The sequence below is a fragment of the Trichechus manatus genome, unplaced genomic scaffold (assembly GCF_000243295.1).
Source record: "Trichechus manatus latirostris isolate Lorelei unplaced genomic scaffold, TriManLat1.0 scaffold00098, whole genome shotgun sequence".
Lineage (NCBI taxonomy): Eukaryota > Metazoa > Chordata > Mammalia > Sirenia > Trichechidae > Trichechus > Trichechus manatus.
The window spans coordinates 9218851-9234940 of record NW_004444034.1 but is presented as its reverse complement, the minus strand read 5'-3'; the positions used below and the strand labels follow the sequence as shown (position 1 = coordinate 9234940).

The 16090-nt window shown below is 38.0% G+C and overlaps 1 protein-coding gene across 2 annotated transcripts in view; it reads right to left on the bottom strand.

Annotated features, from left to right (window-relative positions):
- Positions 1 to 16090, bottom strand: part of CEP85L (centrosomal protein 85 like) — a 147335-nt gene that overhangs the window by 35568 nt on the left and 95677 nt on the right. For both annotated transcript variants that reach the window (XM_004382739.2, XM_023737189.1), the window contains exons 5-6: positions 14409 to 14526; positions 1744 to 1923 (exon numbers count right to left, since the gene is read on the bottom strand). In XM_004382739.2, the coding sequence (XP_004382796.1) occupies positions 1744 to 1923; positions 14409 to 14526 (298 nt within the window). The remainder of the gene's footprint in view (positions 1 to 1743; positions 1924 to 14408; positions 14527 to 16090) is intronic.

Below are 16090 nucleotides of genomic sequence, written 5' to 3'. Positions count from 1 at the left end.
ATAAAGAACAATGATGAATCTGTGAAGCATCTCACAACATGGATGAAAGTGGAGGACATCATGCTGAGTGAAATAAGTCAATCACAGAAGGACAAATATTGTATGAGACCTCTACTGTAAAAACTCATGAAAAGGTTTACACACAAAAAGAAACAATTTTTTTTGGTTACGAGGGATGGGGGGGGAATACTAAATAGGCAATAGATAAGTGGTAAGTTTGGTGAAGGGTAAGACAGTACATGATACATGAAGCTAGCACAACATGTATAAGGAAAGGTCATGGAAGCTCCACAGACACATCCAAACTCCTTGAGGGACTGAATTGCTGGGCAGAGGGCTGTGCGGACCATGGTCTCTTGGAACATCTAGCTCAACTGGCATAATACAGTTTATAAAGAAAATGTTCTACATTCTACCTTGGTGAGTAGTATCTGGGGTCTTAAAAGCCTATGAGCAACCATCTAAGATACTCCATTCGTCTCACCCCTTTGGGAGCAAGGGAGACTGAAGAAAACAAAATGCAAAGGAAAGATTAGTCCAAAGAACTAATGGACCACAACTACCACAGCCTCCACCAGACTGAGTCCAGTACAATCAGATGGCGCCCAGCTACCACCACTGACTGCTCTGACAGGATCACAAAAGAGGGTCCTGGACAGAGTTGGAGAAAAATGTAGAAAAAAATTCTAATTCACAGAAAAAGACCAGACTTACTGGCCTGACACAGACTGGAGAATCCCCTAGAGTATGGTCCCTGGACACCCTTTCAGTTCAGTAATGAAGTCACTCCCGAGGTTCACCATTCAGCCAAAGATTAGCCGCATAAAACAAAACGAGGCTAATGGGGCACAACAGCCCAGGGACAAGGACTAGAAGGCAGGAGGGGACAGGAAAGCTGGTAATAGGGAACCCAAGGTTGAGAAGGGATAGTGTTGACATGTCGTGGGGTTGTTAGCCATTGTCATAAAATAATATGTGTACTAACTGTTTAATGAGAAACTATTTGTTCTATAAACCTTCATCTAAAGTACAACAGACAGACAGATAGATAGATAGACAGACAGATAAATAGATAGATAAATAAATGAATAAGATGACAATAAAAAAGTGGTGCGACTGCACCCTGCCAAATGCAGAAAACTTGCAAGACCCAGAAGAAAAGTCAGTTCCGTCGAGTTCTGGCTCTCACAGGTTTCACTGTGTGTGTGTGTGTACGTACATATACATATATATACACACGTATATACATATATACACACACGCTATATACACATATGTGTATATAGCGTATGTGTATATGTATTTGGCTTTTAGCTACTTACTATGAATCAGGGGTTTTAGCTTAAAGAACTTGAAGTCTTGTGCTCATCGAAGAAAGATCAGCTTCATTTCATTTACTGTACCTTTCATGCCCAACATGACAAAGAAACAGGGATGACAGGCCCCAAAAGGAAAAAAACAGTTATTGGTGCCACATAAACTACAAAAAGTCAGTTGTAAGTGACTGACTTAAAAAGATTTCATTATTAGTTAGAAAAATATAATATAATATTATACAGGGGTATTTTTATCCCTTAAGAAAATCCCTGGATTTGTGTTGATAGCACAGGTTTTTCAAAAGTTGCTGCAAAACTAATCACTTCAATAAAAATGTAAAACCTGGTGCACCTGTCACAGGGTAGGTGACAAATTATTTGTTGAAGAAATGCTGTTGACCTCATACAACTTTCTTAAAATACCTACCTTTTCCTCCAGTTTCTTCTTCTCTTCACTAGACTGGGTTATTCTTTGTTTGAGAAACTCATTAAGCTGTAAAACCTCTTTCTCAGCAGATGTAAGCTTTTGCTCAAGTTCCTCCTGCTGGGAATTGGATACTGACTGTTCTGAAAATGGAGCCTGGAGTGTAGTATTCTCGTATTGTGGCTGTTGGAAGGGGATAAAAAAAAAAAAAAGCAGATGAGACTCAAAAAATATGCCTTGAACATGTGGAAAGAATTTGAAAATGAGGTACAGTGTAAAGAGTACAGGTTTTAGCAACAGACAGACCAACCTTGTTTAAATGCCAGCTCTCCTGCTTACTAGTTATATGATCATGATTAAATAAAATCAGTTACCATCCCTAACCCTCAGTTTTCCCACCTATAAAACAGAAATAATAAAGTCTATCTTGCCATGTTTGTTGTGGAAAATAGAGATAAAGTATGTATGGAAAATTCAGATAAAGTATGTATGCTTCCTAGCACAAAGCAGAGGCTTAATAAATGTCAACTGTTATTTGGTTAAAAAGTATAATTAGAAATATAAATAGTGTACTATATACATACAAAGGAGCCCTGGTGCCCACTTGTTAACCAAAAGGTCAACGGTTCAAACCCACGAGACACTCCAAAGGAGAAAAGACCTGGCAATCTTCTCCCATAAAGATCACAGCCTAGGAACCCTATAGAGCATTCTGTCATATAGGGTCACTATGAGTTGGAATTGACCAGATGGCACACAACAACAATATATAGGTACATTCATTACATAGAAGTAAAAGTTCTAGGGAAACAAAAACTAAAGAAAAATTTCCTAATAGCACTTATATTAAATGTCCACTAATACTAAATTCAATAAGCATAATAAAGTATTCCCTTAACTACAAATAAGGTTCATAATATCAGGGGTTTTTGTCCGTCCTCGTTGCTCTCATATCCCTATTGCCTAGAACAGTGCCTGGAACAAAAGTGCTCAAAAAATAATTGCTGAATGAATAAATGTATTCTTGCTTAGCACGCGCAAGGCTTTGTAGTAAAGTCACACAAGATCTTCTTCCTCCCAGTGTCCCCCGCTAAAAGATTACAACCTGCAAGTGGAGGACAGGAAATAACAAATATTTCTTCACACAAAATCTAACATGGTTCAGTGCTATTAAGAGATACCACAAAAGTATTGTGAAAACAGAAAAACAGATTATTTTTCCATCTAATCAACAAATATTTAATGAGCACGTATGACAGGCATTGTGCTAGGTGTTGGAGATTCTGCAGCTAATAAAACAAGATGCCACCTTTATAAAAGTGAATTTGAACTGGACTGTGAAGAACTGACACTCTCCCAAAAGGTGGAGATGCAATTCAGTAATTACATAAATAACATTACCATGTGCTGGGTATTTCAAAAATGATAGACTCAGGCACTGACCTTTACGAATTTAAATTCTAATCAGAGGCATAAAACAAACCCTTAGATGATCATAATACAGGGCACAAGATAATATGGTAACCAAAGAAACCCACCCGACCCGAAAAAAACCAAACCCACTGCCTTTGAGTCGATTCCGACTCATAGCGACCCTACAGGACAGAGCAGAACTGCCACATAGGGTTTCTAAGGCTGTTATCTTTACAGAGGCAGACTGCCACATCTCTCTCCTGCTGAGCAGCTGGCAGGTTAGAACTGCTAACCTTGCTGTTAGCAGCCAAGCACTCTGACCACTGTGCCACCAGGGCTCCCAACCAAAGAAAAACCATCTTAACTATAAAGTGCTGGGGGGTGGGAGGTAGGATAAAGGAAGAAGACATTGGGAAAATGAGAAAAAGGCTTTACTGGAGAGGTGGCTCTTGAGATAAATTTTGAAAAATGAGGACGATTCTGGTAGGAAGATATGAGAAGAAAGGAAGAAAGTCATTCTAGAAAGAACGTTACGTAAATGTAAAAGATGAAGCATGTATATGCACAGAGATGGAAATATTCATGTCTGTCTAAAAAATAGGTTATGAGAAGGAAGGTATAAGACAAAATCTGAAAACCTAGGTTGGGACCGTATTGCAGAATTCCAAGGTTCAGACTTCAATCTTAATTCACACAAAATGGGGAGCCAATGATGGTTTCAGAACAAGAAAGCAACATGGTTTAGGAAGACTGTTAACTCTGCTTTGTATATCTCTGTATTCCCTGGCATTTAGCCACATGCCTGTCTAGACCCTCAATAAGTTTTGATGAAAGGAGGGAGATGAAAGAGAGAAAACATGAGAAAAGGATGACAAGAGAGTGCTAGAACAAAAGTGACAAAACTAGAAGCAGTGGACATGAAGAACTAGAGGATATTGACAATGGCTATGCAGACACACTTTAAGAAACTATTCCAACAGTCTAGTTGAAAAGAAATGAGGAGCTGAATAGAACATAGCAAATAGAATGAAGAAACTCTGACAGCAGAACTGAAAGGATTTATTTTATTTTTTAAGATGTGAATGGACAGGAAATATTAAAGATACTCAGGGTTTGAGATTTGGAGTCTCAGTACCAGGGAAGATGATAATATGCTGAGCAGAAGTAAGTAGGTCACACAGGTGAAAAAATTTAAGGAGATGTACCAGAAGGTCCCGTGTTACAGACGAGATCCATTCCTAAGTGTTTCTCTGTACGTAAGTCAGAAAACGTGCGTATGGTTCTTAAGTGCTATGGCGAGTTACGGCTGCTAGTCAAAAGATTTAGCAGCTGGAAACCACCAGCCGCTCCTTGGAAACTCTATGGGGCAGTTCTACTCTGGCCTATAGGGTTACTATGAGTCAGAATTGACTCGATGGCAATGGGATTTTTGGTTTTAAGTGCAAGAAAAGTCTCAAAGCCTTCTGAACGATTCAAAAGTTGCACATGCTGCAAGTGAAGGTGATTGTGATGAGGAATCTGCTGCGAGCAGGGGTTGGTTCAATGGTTTCAAAGTGAGGGCAAATTTACCTAACATTAAAAAGCAAGTACAAGTTGTCGGTAAGTCAGAGGTTCATAACCTGGGGACTTACAATACTTAATTACAGTTAGAGCCTACTGATATTGAGATGCCAGTTAAACATACAAGTAGAAATGCACATCAGGCAGTTAAAGTGGTGGATCTGGAACTCCGGAGAATGACTAGGTTAGGGAACTGTAAAAGTTAATGCAAGTTGTTTCTACTATAACACAATATACACATTCCTGAAAAGTCTGCAAAAATCATATACTAAAAATAACAGAGCTTCTGAGAAAAATAAGGAGCACTGGTGGCATAACAGTTAAGCACTCAGCTGCTACTAAAAAGTTGGCAGTTTGAAACTACTCAGTGGCTCCACAGAAAACAACCTGGAGGTATGCTCTTACAAAGATTGTTGTTAGGTGCTGTCTTAGTCATCTAGTGCTGCTATAACAGAAACACCCCAAGTGGATGGTTTTAATGAAGAGAAGTTTATTTCCTCACAGTCAAGTAGGCTAAAAGTCCAAATTCAGGGTGTCAGCTCCAGGCAAAGCCTTTTTTCTCTCTGTCGGCCTTCTTCTCTTCAGTGTCCCCCGGACTAGGAGCTTCTCTGCGCAGGGACCCCGGTCCAGAGGACGCACTCTGCTCCCGGCACTGCTTTCTTGATGGTATGAGGTCCTCCTGTCTCACTGCTTACTTCTGTCTTTTATATCTCAAGAGATTGCCTCAGGACACAATCTAGTCTTGTAGATCAGGTCCTGCCTTACTAACACAACTGCCACCCATCCTCCCTCATTAACATCACAGAGGTAGGTTTACAACATACAGGAAAATCACACAGTACCAGGAAACATGGCCCAGCCAAACTGATACACACATTCTTGGGGGGACATAATTCAAACCATGACAGATGCCATTGAGTCGATTTTCAACTCATAGCGACCCCACGTGACAGAACAGAACTGTCTCATTGGGTTGCCTATGCTGTAATCTTTCTAGAAGCAGATCGCCAGGTCTTTTCTCCCTCAGAGCCATTGGGCAGGTCTGAACTGCCAAACTTTAGGTTAGCAGCTGAGTGCTTAACCGCTGCGCCACCAGGGATTACAACCTAGAAAACCCTATGGGGCAGTTCTACTCTGTCACATGGTGTCACCATGAGTTGAAAACAACTCACCAGCACCGAACAACAATAACAACATGGGAAAAACAGAAGTATGGACAGTCCACTCAAAATCTGTGCAACTTTATAACCAGAGTACTAATGAAAACAGTAAGTGGAGAGAGAACGTGAACCTTTTGAAAAGGTAGCCACAGCTGATATTAAAACACACATAGTGTATTTTTACGCAAATAACATGTGCCTTCTATGAGGTACTTTTATAAGCGCCCTATGCTAATTTTTTTTACAGCTACGTGTAAAAAAAACGGCATAGTGGCGTTTATGAAAATACCTCATGGGAAGTCGCAGATCGCAAACAAACACAGAAGACATGTGTTATTTGTGTAAAAAAATAGGGTACACAGTCAAAATGCTGGTGCCACTTTAATTAAAGTGGGTCTGGCAGGTATTAAGATGACAGAAGGAAGTAGAACTATGTGGTAGAGGGACTGCCATTCAAGTGGTCAAAGGGCTGCATAACCGGCCATGAACTAAGAGCCACTAAAGCAGGGAGTGTACTTCTTAAGTAAAAGCACCCCAAATGCAGGCATGCTTTTATAATTTTCTTTAAATGCAGCTAAAAGGGATTCTGCTGCCAATGCAGCAGGTGAGGCAAGGCCTTTTTCCTTGTCGGCCAAAGATGATAATTTTGATTCCACTATTCTAACTCCCCTTGTCTGCTAAAAAAAAAAAAAAAAATCACAGATGAACCAATGAGACTTCAAAACTATACTGACGTCATTCTCCTATTTACCAGTTTTCTCTGAGGCAAATATACACCACAGAAATATGTTTTGTAGCATGACAAACTGTAGTTGAAGCTATAGATGAAATTAATCAGACAGAAGGAAAAGTTTGAAGGCAGAATGTTTAATTTCTACTTTCAGTAGGATCTTTTCAGCCTTTAGCTGTCTTTGCTGTTGTTAGATGCTGTCGAGTTGGTTCTGACTCAGAGCGGACCCTATGTACAACAGAATGAAACCAGTCCTGCACCATCCTCACAGTTGTTGCTGTGTTTGAGCCCACTGCTGCAGCCACTGTGTTAATCCACCCTGTTGATGGTCTTCCTCTTTTTCACTGACCCTCTACTTTACCAAGTGTGATGTCTTTCTCCAGGTACTGGTCCCTCCTGATAACATGTCCAAAGTACTTGAGACAAAGTCTCGCCATCCATTCTGACTGTTACTTCTTCCAAGACAGATTTGTTAATTTTTCTGGCAGTTCATGGTGTATTCAATATTCTTCGCCAACACCATAATTCAAAGGCATCAATTCTTCATCAGTCTTATTTGATGTCCAGCTTTCGCATGCATATGATGTGACTGAAAATATCATGGCTTTGGTCAGGTGCACCTTAGTCCTCAAAGTGACATCTCTGAGTGACAAAAAACCATTTTCTCTTTCTGGAGGGAATCTTTCTTCTCTTCATTTCTATGACAATTCTCCTGATGTTCTTTCATGAATTGTGCTTTTCTACTACCTTCTCAAATAATGCCGTTCCCTGCCTTCAGTCCTGGATACCACACACTCTCCCTGGAATACCTCATCATGTCTAAAACTACAACCACCACCCACAAAAACTGAGGACTCCTAAATCTCTTATCAATGGTCCAAGACCTATGAATATCAGCCTCATTCTTCATCTCTGCCCCAAATGTAGAATGCATAAGCTAAATTCATTATTTTTCTTCTCTCCAAACCTGTTCCTGATGTAGTAGTCTCTATTCTGGTCAATGACACTATAAATCAATCAGCTGTCTCCATCTGAAACTAGGCAATCATTCTTGTCAGTCACCTTAAATAGGTCACCAAGTCTAGCCCACTTTACCATGCTTGACACACAGATGTTTAATAAACGCTGTTCCTCTCACACTGCTGTTTTCACTGAGGCACTCATTCAACTTTTGGACTACTAAGAAAGCCTCCTGACTTTCCGTGCCTACAATACATTCTATCTTTAGTTCATTTATTCTGCCATTGATGTAATCTTTTAAAATTTAATCTTTTAGTCTCATGGCAAAGGAGGCAGTTGTTCATGGCAGCAATTAGCCACACATTCCTTTTTCTCCTCCTGTTCCTGACTCTCCTTATTCCTCTGTTGTTCCAGGCGAATAGAAACCATTTGCCATAACTTGGATGGCAGCTTGCAAGCTTTTAAGACCCCAGCAGCTACACAACAAACTAGGAGTTAGAACAGAAGCACTAAACATGATATTAGGCCAATTAACTGTGATGTTCCATGAAACCATGACCCTAAACCTTCAAACCAAGGAACCAAATCCCATGAGGTGTTTGGTTGTACACAAGCAGCCTCAGTAGCTGCTCTTTTTTTTGTTGTTGTAAATATATCTATCATACAACATTTGCCAATTCAACTTTTTATAGGTAAACAACTCGTTGACAGCAATTACATTAATTGTCTGTGCAAACCTTACCTTTCTTTACTCAATGCGATTTTCCCACCACCGCAAACCAAAACTCAATGCTCCATAAGCAATAACCGCCCCCATTTCTCCTCCCTCCTGCCCCTAAACAAAAAAAAAAAAAAAAATCTGACATAATCTTTAAACCTTAAACCTAAAATATCCCTGAAGGCTTCTTAAAACCAAACAATACCCACTGCTGTCGAGTCAATTAGCGACCCTACAGGACAGAGTAGCACTGCCCTCCCCGCCCCAGGGTTTCCAAGGAGCTGCTGGTGAATTCAAACTTCTGACCTTTTGGTTAGCAGCCAATCTCTTAACCACTGTGCCATCAGGGCTTCCAAAACCAAACAACAGTTTAGCTTAATTAGTATACAATGTCTGCCCTGAGCATAGTACTCTTGTAAGATCTATCTATATGGCATCAAATTAACAACAGTAACTCAAAAGATTAGCTAGGAAACTTAGGGGGCAGTGAGTTTACGTTCATGGGGGAGGAACAATTTGAAAAAGGAGGCTGAGAATGGTTGTACAACTTGAAGAATGTAATCAATGTCGCTGAACTGTACATGTAGAAATTGTTGAATTAATGTATGTTCTCAACAACAAAAATTAAAAAATAATAATAATCGTAAATCACACTGCTTCCCATGCTTAATATCTTCCCCTGGCTCCCTTCTGCCTAACCCTAAAGATTTCAGATTTTTTTCTTTCCACATGACTCACAATTCCTTTCAAGATGTGGCTGCTACTTACCTCTTCAGCCCCTTGCCATTTTACGAGTAGGTACCCTTCCTCCATTCTACCAGAGAAGACCTACTTCTATTATGTCACCACCTTCCACATGACACTCCCCTTTGCCTTTCAAACAATTTAAACGTATATATGTACATATACATATATATATACATACACACAACACACGTGGTGTTAATAATTACACTACACAACAGGCATGAACCAGGAATGTCCTAAGCAAACCTGGACAAATGGGCCCCTCCTTCTCAAACCTTGATACTGCCTGTCCCCTGCTTACCTCCTCTTTGACCACATCTCTTGCTACTAACCTTTCTCTCATATTACACTTCATCATACAGAATAATTTGTAGTTTTGCAAATGCATAGTTTTGCAAAGGCATTTGCCTGTGTGGATCATAACAAATTATGGATAATACTGCCAAGAATGGGAATTCCAGAACACTTCATTGTGCTCATGAGGAACCTGTACATAGATCAAGAGGCAGTCGTTCGAACAGAACAAGTCAGGAAAGGTATGCGTCAAGGTTGTATCCTTTCACCATACTTATTCAATCTGTACGCTGAGCAAATAATCTGAGAAGCTGGACTCTATGAAGAACAGGGCATCAAGATTAGAGGAAAACTCATTAATAACCTGTGTTATACAGATTCAACAATCTTGTGCTTGCTGAAAGTGAAGAGGACTTGAAGCACTTACCAATGAAGATCAAAGACTACAGCCTTCAGTATGAATTACAACTCAACATAATGAAAACAAAAATCCTCACAACTGGACCAATAAGCAACATCATGATAAATGGAGAAAAGACTGAAGTTGTCAAGGATTTCATTTTACTTGGATCCACAATCAACACCCATGGAAGCAGCAGTCAAGAAACCAAACGACGTACTGCATTGGGCAAATATGCTGCAAAAGATCTCTTTAAAGTGTTAAAAAGCAAAGATGTTACTTAAAGGAATGAGGTGCGCCTGACCCAAGCCATGGTGTTTTCAATCACCTCATATGCATGCAAAAGCTGGACAGTGAATAAGCAAGACTGAAGAGGAACTGATACCTCTGAATTATGGCGTTGGAGAAGAATATTGAATATACCATAAACTGCTAGAAGAACGAACGAATCTGTCTTGGAAGAAGTATAGCCAGAATGCTCCTTAAAAGCAAGGACGGTGAGATTATGTCTCATATACTTTGGACACTGTTATCAGGAGGAACCAGTCCCTGGAGAAGGACATCATGCTGGGTGAAGCAGAGGGTCAGCGAAAAAGAGGAAGACCCTCAAAGAGATGGATTGATACAGTGGCTGCAACAATGGCCTCAAGTATGACAAAGACTGTGAGGATGGTCCAGGATCGGACAGTTTCATTCTGTTGTACACAGGGTTGCTGTCATGGTTTGAATTATGTCCCCCAAAAAATGTGTATATCAGTTTGGCTGGGCCATGATTCCTGGTACTGTGATTTTCCTGTATGTTATAAAACCTGCCTCTATGATGTTAATGAGGGAGGATGGGTGGCAGTTGTATTAGTAAGGCAGGACCTAATCTACAAGACTGGATTGCATCCTGAGGCAATCTCTTGAGATATAAAAGATAGAAGTGAGCAGTGAGACAGGGGGACCTCATACCATCAAGAAAGCAGTGCCAGGAGCAGAGCATGAGTAGGAACCAACTCAACAGCACCTAAAAACAACAACAAACGCAGTATCTCCTCTCTTCACTTTGGGCCTCTTCGCATACTGTCCGTTATGCCTGGAACACTATTCCTCCATCCTTTTCACCTGACTAAATTTTTTTAGTTCATCAGATGCCCAGATTAGATTTCCCTTACTGTAGGATGATGCCTAGTCTGACCTCTGGAAGACTGGTTTATGTGTTCTCAGTAGAGGTTCCCATGGCATTTCATATACGGGCACTTCCAACACACTGCAACTGTGTGTTGTTTGTCTGTGTTCCCCATTAGACTGTACGTTCCTTAAAGACAAAACCAATGTCATTCACATTTATATTCCTAGGGCCTAAACAATGTCTTAACCATAGTGAACACAAATAATTTTTGTAGGAATGGATAAATACATTTTTCAATATGGTCTCCCTCTGGATGTTTTGAGATTCATGAACACAAGAACTGCTCTTCACTTTTGTGGCCCTAGCATTTAGCACAGTAGATCTATAATAACTGTTTTGTTCAACAGGCTCATTTGAAAATGTGGGATTTATTTACATAATACTCATCAGAATCAGAAGGATTTCGTGGTAGGAAAAATAGCTGGAGAAAAAAGAATAGGTAAAACGGTATTAACAGAAAATACATAACATGGAAAGAAAACAAGAAATGATACATCAATGAAGCTGAGATGATAAGAATGAACTGTGCGTGTAAGAGTAAATTATTTGGTTGGGCTTTCCAATGTGCACAGGTATATGGAAAGAAGAAAACTCTTCTTCAGTTAACAAAAGGAAAAAGGGTCCTTCACATTTTGTTTTTTCATGAAGGTCTGTTAACCACAGGTTGCAATTTTGAAATAAGTTATTAAAAGTACAAACCATTCTTTGGTTCTGCCATTCTACCATCAAAACAATATAGAACGTTTTAAATTTTAGGATAAAGGCCTGGTTCTCATTTTCTGCCTGTGAGACCAAGAGATGTCCACTTCTCAGGTCATCTTAATTCTAAGAGTGATCAAAGTTTTTAACAGAATACATTTTTCATCTATAAATTCATTTAAAAATGTTATTTTTATTTCACAAATTAGTTTTATTTGATTTAGAATATACAATATTTTAAAAGTATAATTTTCTTTGTCCTATGGAATTACAATGAACAAGCTATGGATTACAAAAATGCACATATATGAAATGATGTGCATAAAAAATAAAAGCTGTTCATAGATACTAGGTAAAAATTTCTTTGTTAAAGAAAATTTTTATTATCCTATTTAGTTTCTTCTAACTCTTGCTATTTTTTCAGCTATCTATAGCTATCTAATTATAAAAGTTCACCTTTTATATTTATCATACCCATGTAGTACTTACGATTTCCCTTGTATTCCCTTTTATGAATGGCCCTTATCTTTTTAAATAAAATTTCTCAACATTATTTCAATTTCCAACATAATTTAAAATCTTTCTAATATTTTTAGTAGCCCCTTTTTCCATATTCTATCAGATACTTTTATCTGTCCTTGCAGACTGACTTGGAGAGCCATCTACTGGTCTGTTGTTACGTCAAAGAATGTCTGCTTCAGTGTTCAGTTACACATTAAGTTTTACATGCTTTTGGTAATATTAACAATGATTGCGTAACTGAAGTAAAATTTTTATTCAGAATGACAAAGTTACAAGTGGAAACTGAATGGTTCTACTAAAAATACTGTCAAAGCAAATTATACTACTTGTATAGCATAGAAATACCACATTCAAGTAACTGTACACTATTAATTTCTGTACCATAGGGTTTTGCTATCATGTGATAGAACCGCATAGATGAGACTATATAGCAATGAAGTGTTTTGATTTATTACTAACTGAAGTATGAAAAACAAGCTCGAATCTCAATGTCCAATACCTCTCAGGTAAGTTTGACAGTTATTTGGTCTTGCAATATTTCCTGATTTTCAATACACAGATATCAATACTTTCAGTATTTATAAGCAACACATTTGAAGACATAATAAAGGAAAATATTCTACATAAAATGATTTTTTAAATTATAGAAATAAAGAGCTTAATGAAGGGGACAAAAACCTTTTTTCCCCACAAATAGAAGTATATACCATAACGAAGTTACTAGTCCTCCCTTGTTCTCCATAAAAATGCCAATCTCGTTGCCGTCGCTGAGTCGATTCTGACTCATAGCGACCCTATAGGACAGACTAGAACTGCCCCATACAGTTTCCAAGGAGCTGACCATTTGTTTTTCTTTTGAAAATAAACAGTCCAAATGTAAAGTTTATATAAAAAAAGCATACAGAACAAATTTTAAGGAAAACTTTTAAAAAGAAGAGTAATAATTGGGGAAACTAGCCCTTACAGCCATATAAATTTTGTTATAAGGCCTCACAGACCATATGTCTGTGTTCCCATTAGACTGTACACTCCTTGAGGGCAAAATTAACCTCATTTGCATTTACATTTAGGGCCCAGACACTGCCTTAACCAGGGTGAACACAAATAATTTTTGAAGGAATAGATAAATGTGTTTTCCAATTAGTCTCCCTCAGTAAGTTTTGAGATTCATTAAGACAGGACTTGTTCTTCATTTTTGTGGCCCCAGCATTTAGCATATATTTAATATATTTAATAACTACTCTGTTTAATGGACTCATTTGTTAAGGTAGGACTCACTTATAAAATACTCAATAGAATCAAAGGGACTTGGTTGTAGAAAAAAATAGCTAAAGGAAAAAGAAGTGGATAGGATAATGTAACTGGAAAGAAATATCAGTAATCAGTAAACAAAAAACACTAAAACCTAACAGAAAAATAAGCAAAGGATATGAAAAGATAATTCACAGAAGAATTATGAATGAGTCTTAAATTTATAAAAAGAAGCTCAACATCACTCTTAAGAAAAATACATATTAAAATTACATGGAGATAACTCCTCATCCACCATACACATGTAAAACTATTAGAAGGGTAAAAATTCCAAAGTTTGACAGAACACTCTGTTAGCATGGCTGGCAATGGGGAGAAGAGAGGAGGAAGTCTTATACAAGGCTGGCAGGAGCTAAAAATTGGAACAAGTTCTCCTGGGCAATATTTAACAATATGAATAAAAACTGCAAACTCATACAATACCTAGAAATTTCACTTCTGTGAATTTAACTTAGGAAAATATTTGCATATGAGCAAAACAACTTAAAAAAGGTTCTTCTTCAGAACATTATTTATAACAGCCCTAAACTGCAAACAATCCAGATTTCGATGAGTAGAGGACAGGTTAAATAAAGTGTACTATCTCTATACAATGGAATATCATGCAGCTGTAAAAGCAAATGAAAGAAATTCTATCTATGTGATGATATGAAAATAATCATTTTATTTTATATAATATCAAGGAAAAAGGCAAGGTACAGGATAATGTATATATTCTGATACTTTTTGTGAAGGAGGATAAAATACATTCTCGTGATGTGCATAAACTCTGGAAGGATACACCAGAAACTAACAACAGAAGTTGTCCAGTTTGAACTGGACAGATGAAGACAGCAGTTGGACATTTCTTACTATACAAATAAATATGAATCATGTGAATGAATTATTAATTTAAAAAATTTAAAAATTTCCTAATCTTACAATTATTAAAACATGCTTTACTCTTAAAATAATAATTAAAAAATCATCTGTAGTCTTACCTGCAAACTAGCCACATAAGAATCCTCACAATTTACATAACGCCCTAACATGGCATGTTGTGCTCGTAATTCATTATCTCTTATCTTTTCATGTAGGTGGGTTATTTGTTGCTTCTGCCTGCAAAACATAAATTGAAGTCACATTATTAAGAATATACTTTTCTGACAGTCTCTATTTAAATTTGTTGCAATAATAGTTGAAATAAGAACTTTCAGTATTCTAATAATTTGATGTAAGTGCTAAAAGTATTACTAATCAAAGCAATAACAGTACAGGAATTTAAAAAAACCACAGTACCACAATACATGTGGAATACGGTAAGATTTTATTTATGTTGTCAAATACCTCTAGCATTATATATAATATAGTCTTCTGAACAACAGTTTTCTTAGAATCTAACAAAATCATGCTGTGTTTTCTTCTTATTGTCTAACCTATAATAAACGGTATATCCTCATTCTGGAATGCCTTTACCTTAAAATCATTATTTTCATTCATCCAAATTCTGTTCAACACTTAGTGCCAAGTGAAGCTTTTGAGAATCTCACTATCAGAGGTGGATGATACTTTATAAAGATCATCTAGCCCAAGTGCAATCCTATGCCTGCAACTTCCTGACAACATACTATTATTTTCCTTACTTATTTTGTTATCTGTCTCCCCCATGTGAATATAAGCTCAATGAGGGCAATACTTTGTTCACTACTGTGTCCCCAGCACTTAAGAAGTGACTGGTATATGCTAGACACTAAACAAATATGCACTGAATAAATGAATTATCTATTTCCTTGTAACTGAACTGAACTGACAGCTCTGTTGTATTGAATGCTCAGTTATGTGGAGGCCTATTCTGCTCTATCATTTATTTTCCTTAAAGAGTAGCTTTTTTATTAAAATGACTCTGAGTAGCACAAAGCCTTTGCAGTCTGCAACATATACCCTAGTTTATTCCAAAAGTTATTCTGTAAATAATTTTGGGAAACATCAAGCTATTTGTCTCCCCACATTTCCCCTACAGGGTCACTATGAGTCAGGATTGACTTGACAGCATTGGGTTTGGTTTGGTTTTTGATTTCTCCTTATTATTCCTTAAAGGCCCTTTCTCCCTCATAATTTTATTATGAGTATTGTCATTAAATTTTTTCACATTAGAGTTAATACACGTAAAGCTCTAAGCATGATGCCTGGCATATGACAGTTTTCAAATATATGAAGATACATATTGCGATGGTTATGGTTCTGTGTCAAACTCAACTGTGCCATGATTCTCAGTGGTTTGGCAGTTAAGATGTATTTTGGCAGTTATGTAATGATGTAATTAACTCCATGATAAGATCTGCTATGAGCAGCCAATAAATTGAAAAGGAGTTTCCTTGGGGGTGTGGCCTGCCTCCAGTATATAAATGGATGTTTCAGCAAGGCTCTTGCTCTGAATCCTGCCCCTTGCTTGTCATCCTCTGACCTCCGGTTCTTAGTACTTGAGCTAGCAGCTTACCTGTCGATCTTGGGATTCATCGGCCTCCACAGCCTGTGAGCCAGCGGCCTGCCATCTGACCTGCTGATCTTGGGTTCATCAGCCCCTGAAGCTTCAGGAATCAGGAGAAGCCTCCAGCCTGATGCCTGACCCATGGACTTTGGACCTGCCAGCCTCTACAACCACATGAGTCATTTCCTTGATGTA